The 19,188-nt window shown below is 36.5% G+C and overlaps 2 protein-coding genes across 3 annotated transcripts; both read right to left on the minus strand.

Moving 5' to 3' along the window:
- Positions 1-9,723: 9,723 nt before the first annotated feature.
- On the minus strand, positions 9,724-11,718 carry LOC133729322 (probable purine permease 10). 2 transcript variants are annotated; one of them, XM_062156825.1, is made up of 3 exons: positions 11,409-11,718; positions 11,003-11,025; positions 9,724-10,917 (listed from the first exon to the last, which is right to left on the minus strand). In XM_062156825.1, exon 3 carries the CDS (start codon positions 10,829-10,831, stop codon positions 9,785-9,787), a length of 1,047 nt encoding a protein of 348 aa, XP_062012809.1. In that variant the 5' UTR covers positions 10,832-10,917; positions 11,003-11,025; positions 11,409-11,718; the 3' UTR covers positions 9,724-9,784. The 2 variants fall into 2 exon arrangements, with proteins under 2 accessions (XP_062012809.1, XP_062012808.1); XM_062156824.1 differs by lacking the exon at positions 11,003-11,025 and having other exon boundaries at positions 11,409-11,711.
- An 836-nt stretch (positions 11,719-12,554) lies between these two features.
- LOC133729323 (protein REDUCED WALL ACETYLATION 1-like) lies at positions 12,555-19,110 on the minus strand. Its single transcript, XM_062156826.1, has 17 exons — positions 18,890-19,110; positions 18,732-18,790; positions 17,744-17,835; positions 16,766-16,903; positions 16,623-16,679; positions 16,468-16,540; positions 15,846-16,004; positions 15,305-15,454; positions 14,951-15,206; positions 14,423-14,538; positions 14,251-14,337; positions 14,065-14,153; positions 13,897-13,959; positions 13,702-13,758; positions 13,453-13,549; positions 13,203-13,361; positions 12,555-13,128 (listed from the first exon to the last, which is right to left on the minus strand). The coding sequence occupies exons 2-16, from the start codon at positions 18,762-18,764 to the stop codon at positions 13,206-13,208; spliced, it is 1,623 nt and encodes a 540-aa protein (XP_062012810.1). The 5' UTR covers positions 18,765-18,790; positions 18,890-19,110; the 3' UTR covers positions 12,555-13,128; positions 13,203-13,205.
- Positions 19,111-19,188: the final 78 nt, after the last annotated feature.

Genomic DNA, 19,188 nt, shown 5'->3' on the forward strand with positions numbered 1-19,188 from the left:
GCCTAGGAAAAATGAAAACCACGTTCCTTGCATTGAAACGAGAAAGCTGATACTAGAGTTGGTATCCTTCAATTCTTTAGTGTTAGATAAAGTACGTAGGGAATGATTGGAATTGTATTTGTTTTTAGTGTTGTATTTGTTTTTAGTGTTGAATTGGCCACCTAGAAAATGCTCTGGGCACCAGATCGGAGCAAACTTCAACCTTCCACCCCCCTAAACCTGTAAATGGATCGGATTTTGATCCGGACCCGCTCCAGATCCGTGACTATTGGACGGGTTTGGATCGAAAGTTTTGATCCGTTGATCCGTTAATAATCCGAATCCGTTAACCCGTTTATTTAACGGATCAAATACGGATCTAGGTCGATCCAATCCGTTAATGATCCGGCTCGTTTTTGTAATAATAAAATATTACTTTTTTATTAATATATAAAATATAAAATATGAAAAATTTCTTGTAGTTTTTGCAGAAATCTAAGGGATAGTCTATCACCCAAGATTCCAAGAAGCATTAAGAATTTTGATAATGTAATTCTACTTTTGGTGATATTTTTCATGTTGTTTTAATATTTTATTAATATTTTATGAGGTATCATGATATAAATTTAATATTACTATTTAAAATTTTAAAATATTTGAAATTATAACGGGTCGGATTAACGGATACCCGTTATATTTGAAATTATAACGGATTAACGGATCGGGTATCCGTTAATCCGGCGGATACGGATTTGGATCGAGCTATCAACGATCCGCCGGGTTAACGGAGCGGGTTTGGATCGATTTTTTTTTTAAATAAACGGATTTGGATTTAGGTCGATCCGATCCAAATCTGGTTCATTTACAGGTCTACCCCCCCCCCCCCCCCCCCCGACCGGGACTTCAATCCTCTCTACCAATCCTTCCAACTGCCACCTCCTCCTCGTCGCCGGCGACTGCCAGGGCCACATCGCCCTCCTCGACCTCAGCCACAAGTCCCCGTCCTCTGGCTCAGTCCAGGCCCGACCCGAATCCTACCTCCTTGCATATGATGACGAAGCCCGCAGACGGCGACGAAGCCGCATATGATGATGAAGCCTGCAGACGTTGCCGAATTCGGTCTCCGGTGAGAGAAGAAATCAGTAAGGGGGGAGGAGAGAGAGAAGAGATCGAAGAGGGGAGGGAAGGGGAGAAAGAGAGAGAGTCTGAGAGGAGTCAGAGGGCGACGGCGTTGCCGGATTCTGTCTCCGGTGAGAGAAGAAATCGATGAGGGGGGAGGAGAGAGAGAATAGATCGAAGAGGGGAGGGGAGAGAGAGAGAGAGATGAGTGTAATTTATTAATTAAAATGAGGGTAATACTGTCAATAGATGTTAGATTGGGTAAATTGGAGTAAAAAACTCTTAGTGGAGTAAGTAGGCAATTTTTAGGCCAAAATTGTTAAATGGTCATTATCCCTTGATTTTTCTTCCTTTGCTATTTAGCAAATTTTCTTTCTTTCTTTCTTTCAAAAAAAAAAAAAAAAAAAAAAAAAAATCTTCTCAAGCCTTAAAAGGCTTCTCTCACCTAGAGAAACCCTAAGACCGGGCATACTCCGTTGTTGCAAAATTGTTCTCGTCCGGCAGCGCCCGGACGTCCGAGTGGCCTCTGGCCTTGCCGCAGTCATGGGGTTTGCTGCCGGACGGGAGATAGATATCTATTGCCCATAGGACTCTGTCGAAGAGGTTTTTCCCGGGTTTTGTCAGTTGGTTCGGCTGGGCTGGTGGCGGAGGCAATGGTTGTGCTGTTACAGGCTGGTAATTGATCCCCATGAATGGTTTCTTGGACCGATGGCGCTGACATGGGTTTCGATCAGTGGCGGTGCAGGGTTTGTGAGGACCCGGATAGGGGATGGTGTTGTTGTTCAGTGGTGACGCAGGTCGGCGACGTTGCTCGGAACGGTTGGATCGCTGTCGGCGGTGTCAATCGCAACGAGGCGATTTGGCGACATGGGTCGGACGAAACTCGGCCGGAAAGTGACGTACGACAAGGGTGATGGGAGAAGCCGGTGGACTGGGCCCAAACCAAGACGATGGACCTAGGGTGATCTCCTTGGCTGACTACCATATTGGGCTTCAGGTTGTTGGGCTGGGGTTCTACACTAGTCCATTAGCTTCTAAATTTGGGCTAGGGTTTAGGCCCTTGGGCGCCCAACCCTATGTTTTTAGTTTTTTTTGTCTAATTACAATAAATTTCCTTGTATTAGGAACCTAGAACTCTAGTACCAATGGATGATCCCGCTACCTCTACGTATTTGAATGTATAATGAGTATGTCTATTTCTATGTACCACTGTGGGTACTACCACTATCTTCTTGCCTGACTATGTCTTTAAATGACAGCGCGAAAGGGTATGTAATGGTCTATTCTGGCTTGTGATGAATATACTATTTTTGCCTCAGGGGCTTGATTAAAAAAAAATTACTTTTCTTTCCTTTAGATATATTATTGAAAGTTTTTTTTTTCTTTCTAGTTTTCCTTGCATCTATTATGTTTATGGGTATACCAGGTTTGTATTTGTTGCTTAATCTTGAAGATTTTATTTTTGCATAATTTTGTATGTAATGGTTGAAGTCTTAAAGATTGCATTGATCTATCTTCATTAACTAATTGATTGCTTGGCCCCTGTTTTCTTTTGCTAATTTCTGGCTCCAAACTCTGCCTGCTCCAGTTCCCTCTCCCCTTGATTTCCCAATCATGGCCTGCAACATCACAATTACTGTGGTAATCATAAGTGTGATGTTGATCTTGATTCGTCTGCTCTATGTGTTTTACCGAACCGGCAAACCCCTCAAAACCAGAGGCTCTGCAGGCTTAGCACCACCACCCCTTAGTACACTCATTATATTAGGCTCGGGGTCACACTGCAGAGAAGCTCAACCAGGTTATACATTGCCGCTAGCTCTACTGACAATATGACTCCCCAGAAAGCTCGCTTGCTAGAAGAGACTTAGGACAAAATGGAGACTTCATGCTCACGGTTCATGCAGATCTATCTAAGTAGGGAAGAGGGTCAATCGTATATAACTTCTGTGTTGACTACTTTGATCTCTATGGTTCATGACCTTTGGCTAATGCTAAGAATCAGACCTCAAGTGGTATTCTTTTTAGAAAATTACATATAAGTGTCAATTTGAGACTTATATTAGTCATAAGGCCACCTAAATTTTTTTGTACACATAATGCCACTTTAGAGCCCAAAACCATTAGCTAATTTTTATGTTATACCTATTTTACCCTCATCTGTCTCTATCTTTCTCTACCATTTATTATTTCAGTTTCAGTTTCAGTTAACCACGATCTCTCTCTCTCTCTCTCTACCACAATGAAGCTCTCTCTCTCTCTAGTTCACTGAGGAAGATGAAGCTCTCTCTCTTTCTTGCATGCAGACGAAGACGAACCTCTCTCTAGATCGCAGATGAAGCTCTCTCTCTCGTCGAATCAATCTCAGTGTTCTCTCTCTCATTGAATCGATCTCAGCGTTCTCTCTCTCATCGAATCTATCTCAGCGTTCTCTCTATCTACACTCTATAGTCAGTGAATTGCACACTCTCTAATCAATCATTGAGGTTTGATTCCATCTCTCTGCACTCTGTTTAGCTTGATTTATACTTTGATTTTCGTCACTATGATTTAATTTTTGTTTTGATTCGATCTCAGCTTTCTCTCTCTACACTCTGTTTAGCTTGATTTATACTTTGATTTTCATCACTATGATTTAATTTTTGTTTTGATTCGATCTCAGCTTTCTCTCTCTACACTCTGTTTAGCTTGATTTGTAGTTCAACTTTCATTACTGTGATTTCATTTTTGTTTTGCTAAACCTAAATCATGCGTAGCTTATAGTTAAAGAAGCTTATTGTGTTATAGAAAAATGTACAGAGAAAGTTACTAATGCAGTGTGTAATTGTTACTGATACAGTTAAGGAATGAAACTAACACAATGAAATAATTCTACGTCTACTGTTTTGTTATACATTCTTTGTTTTTTCCTCTTGCCTTTTTATTCATATCAAAACTAGAAGCTGATTGATAGAGTTATAGGTTCGCGGTGCAGCAACACGCTGCTTTCTATTGATTCTTGTCATATATATATCTTTGTTCTTCCATTATTTTTTCATTGTTGATTGCGTTCAGTAGCTTTATATAATTGTTATAGTGACTTTACCTTACTGTGATAGTAGTTTTTTTCTGCTGTTCTATTAACTTTACCTTACTGTGACTTTACCTCACTTGTGTTTGTTTTGTGTTTTCATTCATATCAAAACTAGAAGCTTATTGATAGAGTGATAGGTTCGTAGTGCAGCGGCACGTTGTTGTCTTCATTCTTCGTTATAATACCAATCTTTATATCATGTCTTTGTTTTCCCGTTATTTTTTCCTTTTTAATTACATTTAGTAGCTTTGTATAACTATTATAGTGACTTTACCTTACTGTGATAGTAGCTTTCTTCTCCTCCGCTAGTACTTTTTCAATCTGATTCCAGTAGGTTTTGTGTTTTCATTGATATTGAAAATAGAAGCTGATTGTTCTTCCTCTAATGTGAAATTGCAGTAACTTAACCATGGTTGCAGAACCTTATGCGAGGTGCATGTATATGTCCGAGATAATCATGTTCTTTCTTGATATGAAGCATACGTTCGATGATATTGTGAGGGAGGTTTTATGAAGACGCAGCGAGTTAAACTTCTGTGGTGAAGCCTCCATTGGTTAAGAGGTCATTAGGCCGACCCAAATCTGTTCGAATGAAGTATGTTGCGGTGCCACGATGAGGCCTATCAAGTGTGGTCGGTGTGGTGAGTTGGGGCGCCACAACAAGATAACGTGTATTGCACCAATCTGAAAGCTGGCAATAGTACATGAACATATGGAGTATCTTTTTACAACATTAAGATTAGCTTTTTACAACATTTAGAGTAGCTTTTGATAACATTTGGAGTATCTTTTACTATATCATCATTTTTTTTTTCATTGAGTATAGCTTTCACTTATAGTGGCAACTATACATGAACAAATGGAGTATCTTTTTACAGCATTAAGAGTAGTTTTTGATAACATTTGTAGTAGCTTTTATAGAATGGGGAGTTCCTTTTACTGATGATGTAATAACTTTTACTATATTGGCATTTTTCAATATTGAGAATAGTTTTTGCAATAGCTTTCGAGATTGATGTTGAACTTTGCTGTTTAACTTTGTCATAATTCTGATAGTTTCAATTTGTTGAGAATCTATTGGATGTTGAAACTTTAAGTTCATTACATTTCTACAATTTCTGCTTTACTCTTTTTTGTTATGTTTTTAAGTTACACAATATCGAACGCAAATGGGCTAAACCTGTTGTAACTTAATTAAGAGTAGCAAGAAATGTTGTAACTTCAAAACAAACCTGGAAATGGACATTCGTGTCAAAGAAGAAATTTAAAGCTGAAAATAACAAAATACACATTAATTTCCATCCAATATCAAAGTTGAAAATTAAACATAAAGCTACTGTTAACAGTTCATAAAGCCACTTTCAATACTTCAAGATACTACTGTCACCCCTACATCATTTTCCATCAAATATCAAATCTGAAAATTAAACAAACATAAAGCTAATGTCCAGACATGAAAAATCTACTTTGATAAACTAAAAATCTACTGTGACCACTACATAATGCTACTGTTTCAATTATCATCTAATGCCTCTTGCCTCTCCTTGTTCTTTTACTGGCATACATGAACTCCTTGTCTTGACCAGCCTTCCTTTTTTTCTTCTTGATTCGATCAACCATTGAATTTCTCTTTACAACTTGCTTCTTCCCTTTCTTTGTCTCTTCAATTGGTTCCTCTTCAAGGTCTTCTTCTTCATCTGCAGTAGCTTTTTTTTACCCTTTTGCTTCTTGTTGCTTGTCCTTTTGTTTCCTCTTTTTGAGAAGCCCTGCCTTTTTTAGATTTTCTTGTTGTTGTGTACTTCTATCTTCTTGTCCTCACTATGGGTTCTTCTTCTATGTCTTCATCATCGTCTCCACCACTATCACCATCAGCCCCTTCTCTACCGTGGAAGCTACTGTTAAGGAATATGAAAGCTACTGTTGAAGACTAGAAAATATACTCACAAAAACTAGAAAAAGCTACTATGAAAGACCAACAAAGCTACAGTGGAAGACTACAAAAGCTGCTTCAACATGCCAAGATACAAAGCCTACCACCAAAGAAAACAAAAGCCAATAACCAAGTATTTTAAAGCTACATCCAATTAATAGGAAAGCTACTGTCAAATAACAAAAAACTACTGTAATAGACATGTAAAGTTACTGTCAAATAACCATGAAGCTATTAAGACAGAACTAGAAAGCTCTTGCAAACTGGTAAGCCTAGTTGCTGTTAAAGATAATTAAGCTACTGTCAAGCATCATGAAACATACTACCAAACACCCTAAAAGTTACTGCATGCCTAAAAAAATCTCAAATCAACTTCCAAACATTCTAAAAGATACTCCAAAGCAATTTGCAAGAATCAAGAATGTATTTGCATACAAGTACTACAAAATTTTGGCAAGTTTTAAATCAAAGACTAGAAAAACTACTGTCAAGCAAAACAATCGCTACTACAAAAAACTATGAAACCTACTAGCAACCAACATAAAATCTACTACCATAAATTATGAATGTTTTGCCAAGAAACACGAAAGTTATTGTCAAACAAAACATATGTACTCCCAGGGAAACAAAAGTACCCGCTAATCAGCCTAATCTGTTTAAAAGCTACTGCGAGGGAATACGAAAACTACTAACAAATAAAACAAAAGCTACTGCCTAAAACAAAAGCTATTGCCAACAGAAGAAACACCTATTGTTAACCAAAGAGAAAGCAATTGCCAACCAACCAAAAACCTACTCTCAACCAGAGATAGAGCCACTATCAACCAATACATAATCTACTCCCAACCATCAAAACAACTACTGCAACAACAGTAATACAAACCAAGCACCTACATTCATTAACAAAATAATTATTCTTGAAATCAAAAGTGAAGGCTACTCCAAAGCATCAAAACAATATAAAAGCTACTATAATAGTACTGAAACCCTAAAATTTGATAAAAAATTAAAAGCTACTACAAATCAATTGGCTATTGTGAGAGTTGAAAGAATGGATTCTTACTTTGTTGAATCGATTGGAAAATTGAGTTATAGCGCCAGATTCCTTCTCTTCAAATTATGCCCGATGCTTGAAATGTCGGATTCCACCATGTTGAGACTAAGCCCCGACGAGAGTGCCGCGACGGGAGAGAGCGCCGGCGACAAGAGAGAGCGCGAGCCGGTGACGAGAGAGAGAGAGAGAGAGAGAGAGAGGTTTCTGATTCAAAATAACCTAGACGATAGAATTGGGTCTATTTAGACTAGTGGCATGACCGTAATTTCTTTTATTTTTAATGTTTAAAATTTAACCCTATTTTGTATTTGGTGGCCTTATGAAGGAAGAAAATATTTGGTGGCCCTTAAACTAAAATAACACCTCAAAATGAACTTATATGTAATTAACCCTATTCTTTTTTCCTATACTCATATTTCTATATCTTTGCGTTTAAAATTGGGTTACAAATTCTTCTCAAAAAAAAAAAAAATTTGGGTTACAAATAGGTGCAGCTTTATCTATGATTAGTTTATCAATAAGATCATTATTTTAAGAGAAAATTAGATATAAACCCAAAAATATAAGCTTCTAATGAGAAAAATCCATAGATATTTTTCTTTCAATTTACACCCACTCTACATAAGCAAACCTTCCATATAGAGTATATGTCTATAATTAATGGTTTTCTCATTCTTTTGATATATCTAATATGCCCTTCTGATTATGGAGGGTTAAATTAAGTAACTTGCTTAATCTTATCATCCATTTGAATTTGAAATATTAAGCTAAAAAATCAATCATAATCAATTACGTCCTTAATTTCTTCCTTACTTTATATTTTGATTATTGACTTGAGTATATATTTCTATATATGCTCATTACAATAGTAGTTCATTTCTAGCACAAATTTCAATTATTGTTTTCCTTATATGTAGGTATTTTGTTTTCGAATAGATTTTCAATTTTCTTTTATGGGGTCAATTATTGTTTCAAAAGATGAAAAGAGATTTTGATTCAATCACTGGGAGAAAATGTTTTTCTTGCTTGAAAGAAAGGGCGGGGGGCAAGGAGGTATGATACTTCTCTCTTGTGTCTATGAAGAACGACTAAAGAAATGTTCTTAAAGAAAAGAAAAGGATTCGAGATGGGGTCAAGAAATGGGAAAAAAAGCTTTTGTTATTGTGTTTTCAGTTCTAGGCTCACACTCGGTGGCTCTCTATATTCTCGAAAGATTTCTAATTATAAGGTATGTATCTTGTTCTTGGATAACTTTCTTCTTCTTTTTAGGTATATTGTCATATTAATCCCATGATAGCTTTCTACTCTCAACTACTACATTTCTAATTTACCTACTGAGTAATTAGATGTAAGTGAGGCTTGAATACCATAAACCTTCAAGCTAAAAAAACGGTCGTATCTTCTACGATCATAGGTATAATATAATATAAAACCTAATAAAGAGGTATGATAAAAAAAAAAAAAAAGATTGTAATATAGAGGTGTCTGTGTCATACAAAAAGAAACAAAAAGAAACCTCCTATATATTAGATACATACTTGAAATCAAATTAACTAGAAAAAGTGTTCTAATAATCAAGTACTTTATTATATAGGTATACGCATATATTATAGAGACTTTCAACCTAATAAACATGGTCAACTCGCAATGATAGAATACCTAAAAAAGAGGCTGATGTTGAAAATGATTCTAATAAACAGGTTGATATGAAAATTTCTAGAAATCAAGTTAGCTAAACGTCCCTGTCTAATCTTTAGGTTGTAATTAAAAAAAAAAAAAGACAATCTATTAGTTAGGTTAAAAACTTTACACCTCTACCTTTCGGTTAGGTTGTAAGTAAAACAGAAAGTTACTTTTAAAATAGAAAGTTTAAATTACCGAAAAGTAAATATCACATTCACTTAAATCTATATAACCTTTGAATTCAGAAAATTATGTAAAAAAAGATCCATAATTCTAGCAATCATGATGAATTTAATGAAAATTGCGATAATAATGGGACCAATAAAAAAGATCTACAATTAAGGTATTTAAAGATGACGTTAATTTTGCTAGTTGACTTATGTTTGCCAGATTTAAATTATGGCAATTTGTGTAATTCTTCAAAAAATGAAATCTAATATTTTATCCTAGTTAGCAATAATTAGGTGTAAATTGAAAAGAAATAATAGGTGGGTTTTTTCTATTAGATCTTTTACAAATTGGGTGTATAATGAAATGCCCCGACTTACCTATGATCGATGTGGAGTTGCAGATCTTGAGCCTTCCTCCGTTCCTCGTGTTGGAGGTGAAGGATGAAGAGAATCTTATGCAATATGGAATGCCTGAAATTCTTGCAGGTGATCATAGATGTCCATTTTGGTTTATTTGAGGCCTTGCATCATTTTAATCAATTACTGGAAAACATAGGGGCATCACAATCAACCAGTTTCAGTCTACAAAGTTGAAATTTAAAACATGTTAATTTGATGCCCCAATAAATAACATTCAAGTAGAAAACAATGGACTTTTATCAGGACGGGGGGCATCTATTTGTCATAAGGACTAGTCAGCATGTTAATAATGACCTGAAAAATGCAAGTGAAACTCTTATAATTAAAATCAAGTTCATATACAGAAGGCTGATTGTTCAACCATTAATGTTTTCCTGTGCAAAAGCTTTAGAAACTTCATCATTGGCAGCTTTCTTCTCACTCTTGAACTTACGATCATCGAGGTAGTGCTGATAAACATATGAAATAAATCCCCAGATAGCCAAAACCAGGGACATTACCTTTATCCCATCCATTTTGTCATGGAAGAAGATCACAGCTAGAACTGGAACAATAGGCAATCCCACAGCACTTATAGAATTTGAGAAGAGGGACGACGCCTCAAATACCAACCCCACTATTCCAATGGTAAAGAACTGCCACACTATAGCTGTCCATGTTAAATTCATAATATAGGAAACCTTCCCTAACTCAAATCCCTCCATCTCATCCTTTATACCCTTCCAGTCTCCACTAGCAAAAAATCCCACCAAGATAATAGCGGTTGAAAAGACTGATTGAAACACTATCAAGTCCATGATCACTCTAAATGTTTCTTTCTTTATAACCTTTATGAAGACTAGCTGCGTCAGAGAAAGTGTCAATGCATATCCAGCCGATGCCCCAACGGTGCAGATGAAGCCTATTATGTACTTTGACCTGGAAACTTTACTCGAGTCAGCAGAGTCGTCTCCTTGAAGCACTAGGAGGCTGGATGAGATAGTCAGTACAACAAGAGAGTTGACAATGTAAGGAGTAAACTTCTGCGAGTTGAGGAAGAAAGAGAAAAGCGCATTGAAGGCGAGTTGGGATGCGCAAATGAGGGAGTAAGTAGATACAGGAAGGTAAGATAGTCCTACTGAATACAAGTAGCAGTCTGCTGCTATAAGGAGGCCAAGAGAGGCATAAATTGATGCAAGGACTAATGTAGACGGTGGCTTTGACTCAAATGCTATAGTACTATTTGTGGTTGGACAGTTTTTGTTCAATGCTGGAATGAAATAAAAGGGGAGCAGGATAGGAAAGCCACAAAGTTGTACTAGTGTAGCAAGCCAGTTGCTTTTACCACCTTTTTCATAGTACTGTCTTCCCAAAAGTGTTGCAATTGTCTGGCCAGCGAGGACAAACACACTGTAAATCGACATTCTAAGCCACCAGTTAAAACCTCTGCAGCGAGACAGCTGGTTAGGAACATATGGTAGGGAGTTTACTTCATTTGCTTCTGCTTGAACTGATAATACAAACAAATTTCCAGGGATCAGTAGTGGAACTCATGATATGATTATATTTCGCAAGAAAAGATATCGATACCGTACCGCTTTGTTTGTAACCGAAGTATCTGATCAAAGTCAAGATGGGAAAACTTTTAGACCAAAAAACCTTGAGAGTACAGTACGAATATGTAAGGAGGCAATTACTGATATTTTACCTCCAATAGTTTTTTTTTTTTTACTTCTTGTATGGTTTCAAAAAGCTTTTGACTTTAATTTGATAATAGTAACAATAAAGCTGGGATCTTTCACGTCACTTCTCCATCCACCCCTAAATTCTGAGACTATCATATGCAGGATCAAAAGATCGATCCAAAAAGAGCAGCAGTTTCAATAGCTAGTAACAGTAGTTGTGATTGGCTTGTACATATCAGTTGCTTATATAGATTCTAGACTTACTACATGTAGTGAAAACTAAAAGGCCAGTAAGTAAATGAACTAGTTGACATACCCATGATGCTCAGCTGCAGTTCTTGAGCTTCCACTTCTCCCATGTCAAAAGGTGAAGAACAAACTCTCAAACAGAGCTCTGAGAGAGAGAGAGAGAGAGCCTTATGTCAATTACACGTGAAATTTTGGCATGTGCATTTGGGAGGTCGTATGATCCAGCACGGAATGGAAAAAATAACTCAGAGAACAATGGATATATATGTGTATATATCAGACAGCACTTGGAGCAAGTGATTGGATTTTTGGATTTCTCAGTCTACTATGGCTGCTTTATTGGAAGTCTCCGCACAAGTTGCAAACACAATTAATGTAACAAATCATTCATGAATAAGACTCTTAAATTTGATCTTCTCCTTTTGTTTGATATGTGATTCAACCTCTCTGTAGTCGGCTGGTTAGAACATTCAACTAGTAGATAGATAACCATACCCTCATTGTCTGGGGAGGACCGTACCGGTATCATTGCTGACATGCAATTATTGTATATGTGGGACATAGGGTATGTGGGACTGTGGGACATAGAGTGCCAATGATAAGTTGGTATCTTTTTCGACTTATTAACTAGCTATTGATTTAGTGATATTTACTAATTACCGACACATTGTTCCAACTCTTAGCATATTTCATTCTCATTTGCATTTTCAAGTTTGCTTCACAAGGATAAACAACCAATTTTGCTATCACAGTGAAGAGCCATCAGCCCTTTACCCCCTTATCCTATAATGATTGAAATTTCAGGGACTGTTCGAAAATATCTTCAATGAGCTACGAGTCATGCCGTAAGTGTGATATAACAAACTGGAAGATATATATCACAATCTGAATACGCAAGAGAGTATATGAGAGCATGAAGAACGTGCAACAACAAATTAGAAAAATTGTTGTTACAGTCCTCCTACATGACAAAAGATACCGTTAATTAGGTTTTGACTTGCATAGATTTAGAACCAAATGCCACTGTAACATTGAGGACATCAATGGCTAAGATGATCTCATGTAACATTGTGGAACTGAATTAATGCATTTTCTTTTTTTCCAATTTTTCAAAAAAAAAAAAAAAAACAATAAAAGTCACAATGATTAGATAGAAATAATAAACCTTCAGTAACGAAAGCTTCGTCGGCAAAAGGTATATATTTTTCAAGCCTTAAACGATGAAAAACGTATTGAATTTTATGAAATGCTTGTAGCGACAAAAAAATTGTCACTAAATAATACATTTCCTTTTACTTTATTTCTTATGGGCTATGGCAGGTTTTCAACGAAGACAATCGTCGGTAAAGAGGCCTTTTGGTCTTGTAAGGCCAAAGATTCAGATCTGAATTACACTATTATATATAGGGTATTTTCTTCCATAGCAAAGGAATCTATGTCACAGAGATCTACATTTTTCTTCAATGATTTAACAAAAATTGGGGGGGGGGGGGGGGGGGGTGGGGTAGAGAAAAAAAAGAAGATACACAACAATCCGCAATATTTCAAAAGAATTTTCCTATTGCTTCCTGCTTCCTTCCCCCAGTTAAACTTCTCAAGGGGAACTAACGGTATTCGGCTTTCACACAGCAATGCAGTGCCGTTCTGCTTGAAAACTGTTGGAACCACATTTTTCAGGCTATAGTTGCAACTGATATCTCCCAACTCCCTTATTCAATTCTTTCTATATTTGCACATCCAACAGGAAGCATCTGTATAACCCTCGTTTGGGTCTTGAATTGTTAAGCCTGCGACAGTAAGAACTGGTTACGACATGTAAACCATGTATATTAGACTAACCATACAGCAGAAAGGTGCTTACTGGTCAATGAGGTATCTGAACAATAATGAATGAAATGAAGTACAAAGAAGTAAAAATGGCTGCCCCAGCAAGAGAATTATGAAGCAGCCTTTGGTTGTCTTTTGTGGGTACAAAGACTGTCTTAAGCGTATTCGTTAACTCGAAAAGCCTATGAGATACCTGCAGAACCAAGTAACAGAACAGCACAAGGTGAGAATTAGTAGGCAGAGTTTGCTCGAAAAAGTTCAAGGGGAAAATAAGATTCTCTTACCAAAACATAGATGGCAGTTGTCAACATGAAATTGAGCATGGGATAGTTTGGAATGACCGAGAGAAGCCACTTAGGTTGTCCGTTGGGGGTGTTTGATCTGTACATGTATATAGGAATATTTTTATTTAAATGTCTAAATAGAAAGGCATTTGCACAGACTAAAGATGCATCACACTGGTTATGAAATTTTGGACTTGGTGGACTAATGAGTTCAACTAAAATAAATAAATAGATGTGAGTGCTGCATACCTCAACCAGATGTGGAACTGTGAAATATAGGTCTCCAGAGTAATCTTGCCAAGCCACCTAGTAATACAGAGTGCAATAATACATCAGCAAAATCTTGCATATCATGACAAAATTAGCCCTGAACAATAATTAACCTTGAAAAGGATAAAGTGATCAAGGGTAGACTAGTGTCAACATTCAGGTAAAAGTACGTACGCAAAGAGAGTCAAAGAGGAGTTCCGCAGCTGCTGAGTAAAGTTTCGTAAGCATATATAAACTCTGTAATCACATTAAGCAAGGGTGATAGTAAGCCATCTGATTAAATCCCAAGCAAGGCATTCCCTTTTAAATTGAAGAATAGATAAGAAATTGTATAACACGCACGTTATGGGAATCCATGATGTGTAGGGATGCAACTTGTTGTATGAAACCTTGTCCAGCTTGTAAATACATTCATACCACAGATAACCAACCTGAAAAGGAAAAATGAGCATGATCAGAACACAAATTTGTAGTATACGAAAACAATGACAATTATATAAGCAGATAAAGAGATGCCACACAACTTACAAATAAAGCGACGGAAACTATTCCTGCTTTAATTGAGACTCTCCTTTTGGTATCAGATTCCTCCAATTTCTCCATCCATTTTTCAACCTAAGATATGACATTTCAAAAACGCAGTAGTTAGAATATCAACAGAGCAAAAAGCAAGCAGATGCATAGAAATTCAAGGCATTACAGTAGGATGATAATACGCATATATCATTCCAATGATCCATATGTAGCGATCCAGTCCAGATCTAAAATGCCATTCATGCAGCCGAGGGAGATCTGGTTTTGCAGGATCAGTATACCCTGCAAAGTAAAGACAATAAGTTTTCAGTCATACATGAACCAGTTCAAGAGTACCAAACCAACATATTTTCACTTTGTCTGTATAAGGAATCTCAAATCAACACGAGACCCATTATGAAACTCAAAAGACAGGCTAAACTTTTTAAAGTGATATGATTTTATAAAAAAACAAAATAAAAACACAAGAAGATAATTAGGACAAAATTATCCAGACTTGGAGTCATGCCTACCAAAAATAAACAAATAGGAAAAAATTTAGAGTCCAGGATGAATGTAACTAAATTTCTGCCGAGTCTGCCCAGAGTCAGAAGAACCAGAAAAAAAGTTGCTCTATTTCACAACAGTAACTAAGACATAAAAATAATAATAAAAAAATAAAATAAAAACAACCCGAGATCTGATATGTACTTACCCAATAAGAAAGCTAATGGACGCCAAACTATGTAAAAAACCCCAGGAATCTCCCAAATCAAGATAACCACAAGAAAGCATGCAAGAATCTTCATAGCCATTACTGATCTGATTTCATTGTACTTGCTAAAGATACCAAGGGCTCCATACACCATAAGAGTGAAGAGCGTGTGCATTGGGCAGATGTAATATAGCATATAGTCATTGTTAAGAACAATACAGCAAAACGCCACAAAAAAATTCAGCCGCCACATCATCTGCATTGTTCAATAATGAATACAAGCAACCCGGATTATTACTCTATTACTCCCCAATGAAATTTAAGAAATGATAATACTGCCCAAAACTAAACTACCTGAGCAAAGCGAGCGAGGCTAAAATCCTTTCTAATGTAGTAATAGGAAAAGTTTCCAAATCCAGTCATCCAAACATATGCAGCAATAAACATACGTATAGCATTGTATATCTCGCTTGCAGCAAAGTAATGGTACAATAGAAATAGGACCTGTCACCAAAAAATAAAAAATCAAAATTAAATGTAATTCTAATAAACAACTACGTAGTTAGAGGACTGAGGAGCTATACATGTAAAGATTTAACATAATGTACTTCCAGTTCAAACGTGATTAACTCTAAAGGGATACAAGCCAAATCTTATATACATGTTTTACTCATTTATCTACAGCCTCATGAAGCTCAAGCAACACCAATAATACCAAAGAATGACATATGATTGTTCCAGCCAGATGAACTTTGATGATATCACAATTTCATATCCAAAAAAGCATAAACAAATTACAATGGCAGGTGGTCACCTAGAGTAGAAGTAAAATTATCACAAAATTCAATTCTTTCCCAAAACAAAACCTACAAGCTAAAAGAAAATGTGTACTTGCCTGCATCCACCCTTTCCATTCCTCCGTTTGATGCCGATTTAGGTAAAATATGGATTTCCCAGAGAATGCCGATTTGTCAGAGTGTTTCCTCAAAGATGTCATTGCTGAAACTATGACGAGGAGAAGGCATAGAAAGATGAAAAGATCCCTATTGTAGTTCTGTACAAAAGAAAGAAGCAGTAAATCAATATTTACAGACTAAACATCTAGCTTATTGTGATCATGACATGCACTCAGGTGAAAACAGGACCTTCTATTTTTATCTATAAGTGACAATAGTAACACATCAGTCATTAAAATGACAAAAGTAACTTTTCTTTTATATAACATTCACTAGATGAAATAATTAGCTCTTTAAGAAACAGAGAAGAAATATTAAAGATAGGATCATATTATAGTACCATAGTATCATTTTGTAACCAGATGTGAAATGATGTGCACGTGCAGGTGAATGAGATATGACATTTAAAAAAGAAAAGGAAAACATAAAAAAGATAATAGATTACGACATCTAATAGGACCATACACAATAGTATGATGAAAGAGGCACTTTTATGCTAACTTTCACAAAATGGAATCACCAGTGATTTAAGAATAGATCAGATAGCCGTGAAAATTGTACCTTTGTGGAATACCCCAGTATATTTGTGCGGTCACATATGTAGAAATAAAACAGAATTGCACCAAGCTCAGACCTACAGTTAATGTCCAGTATGGCATAAGTAAATTATATAACATTTTGCCCCTGAGAAGAGTTGTATTACACTAAATACTCACATCACTCTTAGAGTTAGTCGGTGTTCCAGTAGAAAAGAGTCATCCATGGTCAGAAACCTGGAAATAAGAACCAGAACATAAGAAAGGCCTGAAAGTAAATGAACATGAAATTCAATGATGAAGATGCATATCATAGAGAGAACCTCATTAAGTTCAGTTTGATGGATGAACTATTAAACTTTACAGACGCTGATCTCGAAAGACCTCCTTCCAGCAAAACAGCCCGATCATCTTCCTTGACTGTCTCCTCTCCCAACTCAACCAGATTGCTATCTGAATGACTACACAATACAAGAAAACACTTGTTCAGCATCAAAACAAATTGGTCGGAAAAGAAAAAAAATTATGTTTTCTCAAATCCTTGTTATCTAATTTCTGATCAAACAGCATCTGAAATACTTCTACCACTCATCTACACCTTTGTGTCCAGACTCCAAATTTGATGATTTGTACCAGCTGATTTGTGGACATGATATACTTCACGGCTATTTCATCATATTTCTAAATGAATTTTGTTTCATATTTAAAAGTGTGGTTTCCAATAATTGTTGAACCCTAAGGTGGTATTTTTGGGGATTGGAACGGGTTTCCAGAAACCCATGGAATCCATCATTTCCATTCCAGTGTTTTAAAATGTTTAAATGAAAAATAAAACAGAGCAAAAACTATCAGAAGAGCGGCAAAGTTTTAATTCTGGAAGCATAAATATTACTGTATGGTTGCTGTTATGATCTGGTTTAAAAAATAAAATAAAAACAAATAGGATCGGTTTTCATGTGACTCCAACAGAGACTGGAACTAGCTCATTGTGTACCCCAACATAGGGCCATAACAACTCTACATGAGGCCTGAATGGGATACTTTTGATTGAAAAGGGCAGGAGAAAATAAGTATAAAACTAAACATTGAGAAGAAAAATTCTAGTCATTGTCATCTCAAGTCGACCTATACCATGGTTAATAGGAAAGCCACATCCTTGCATCAGTTAAGACAAGTAAAGACAAACTAAATGCTTTCCACTATCTCATATTTCCATGAAGGTACTAAGGAACATGAATATTTAGCCAATAGAATTGAAGTAAGTCCAAGTCGAATATCACCATGTTAAGGCGGAAACTTACGCTTTAGGAACAGATGAAGATTTTTTATATTCCAGGTACTCTGCATATATCCATGTGACAAAAACTGGGATGATTCCAAGCAAAAAGGACACCTGGGACATGATATCAAAGCTTTAATAACTGTGCTAGAATCAATTCATGCAAAAATGAATGAGCAGAAATAAAGAAAATTGAAAACGGGAGTAGTGATGCAGCATGTGATTCAATAGCACAGGTTACTTTCTGTAGATAAATGAGGATGAGGACAGTTATCCTGATGTAACCTTAAATTCACATGGGTGAACTAATTTCTAATGCATTTCTTGTCAAGAATAATTAACCGATCTGAATATATGGAGGCCAATAACAAAGAAATCCACGTGACAAACCATTCTCACATCATAATATTTTTAACAAGCATCCACATGAATTTGGTCCTTGGGAACAATCCATGTTGATTCCCAGTTGCAGTTTACACACTACATTACATGTATGAGATGACAAAAACTACCTTACATTAAATTTCTTAGCTTCTTTCTCACCAAGATGCAAGATTTAACGTTCCCCTCTTTCCATTCTTTTTTACAAGTTATAGCATCGTCAAAGAATTTATCCATCTACAGAAACTAAAGTATGAAATGCAACTCATGATTCATAGTCAATGTAAAAAGACACACAATTTCCTACACTAAATCTTTCGAGGAGATTTGTGGCAGTAAAATTGGATTGGATTTATATATATACACACACAATCGACACTGCGATGTGACACATAACCTTCTTAAACCCTCAATGCGGTAATCCACTAACCCCTAGTCCACTACTAACAGCAATGCATCACAAATTGAACCCAATGTTCATCAGATCAAAAGCTCGAAAAGTCGAAAACAAACAAAGCTCACAAACCAGTAATCCACACACATTCCCAGATCCTCATCAAAATTTCACAACCAAAACACAAAACAAACCAAATTAAACATCTCCAGCATTGAATCAAAACCATCAATACCTGCCCAGGAGTAACAGGCCCAGCGTCCACCATTCTCGATCCCTCAAATCGGGTCCAACCTGCAAAAACCCGACCCGGAAATGAGCGGAAAAAAAAAAAAAAAAACCCGAGTACAATCGGACAATTGAAAACGCAGATCGAAGAGTGGTGTTACCTACCTAGTGGAAGAGTTCAGAGAGTGAGTAGTACTCTATGGGGCATTGGGGGAGAGGAGGAGCATAAATACGAAAACCCTAGCTGAAGCGAAACGGGGTCGTTTTAGTTGTGTGTTGCTTGAAGAATGGGGAAAGCGTCGGAAGGTACGTCGCTCTCTCGTGTTTCAGCGGTTGGGTGATAGTTGTTGCTGTTGCTGGGGTTTGCCGTTTTGTTTTCCAAAGAGAATGACGGGATTATAAATTAATGACTGTAATTAGGTACCCTCATTACTATCGTTTCCCTTATTAATTTGATTCATTAT

The sequence above is a fragment of the Rosa rugosa genome, chromosome 2 (assembly GCF_958449725.1).
Source record: "Rosa rugosa chromosome 2, drRosRugo1.1, whole genome shotgun sequence".
NCBI lineage: Eukaryota > Viridiplantae > Streptophyta > Magnoliopsida > Rosales > Rosaceae > Rosa > Rosa rugosa.

What these genes read in the sequence shown, in the direction of transcription:
- LOC133729322 (XM_062156824.1), bottom strand. Translation starts at nt 11,451, where the DNA reads ATGGGAGAAGTGGAAGCTCAAGAACTGCAGCTGAGCATCATGG. An exon ending in ACTGCAGCTGAGCATCATGG is followed by an intron (nt 10,918 to 11,408) that starts GTATGTCAACTA and finishes TTGTATTATCAG; the next exon opens with TTCAAGCAGAAGCAAATGAA.
- LOC133729323 (XM_062156826.1), bottom strand. Translation starts at nt 18,764, where the DNA reads ATGGTGGACGCTGGGCCTGTTACTCCTGGGCAG. An exon ending in TCTTCATCTGTTCCTAAAGC is followed by an intron (nt 16,904 to 17,743) that starts GTAAGTTTCCGC and finishes TGTATTGTGTAG; the next exon opens with TCATTCAGATAGCAATCTGG. An exon ending in TACTGGGGTATTCCACAAAG is followed by an intron (nt 16,005 to 16,467) that starts GTACAATTTTCA and finishes TCTTTTGTACAG; the next exon opens with AACTACAATAGGGATCTTTT.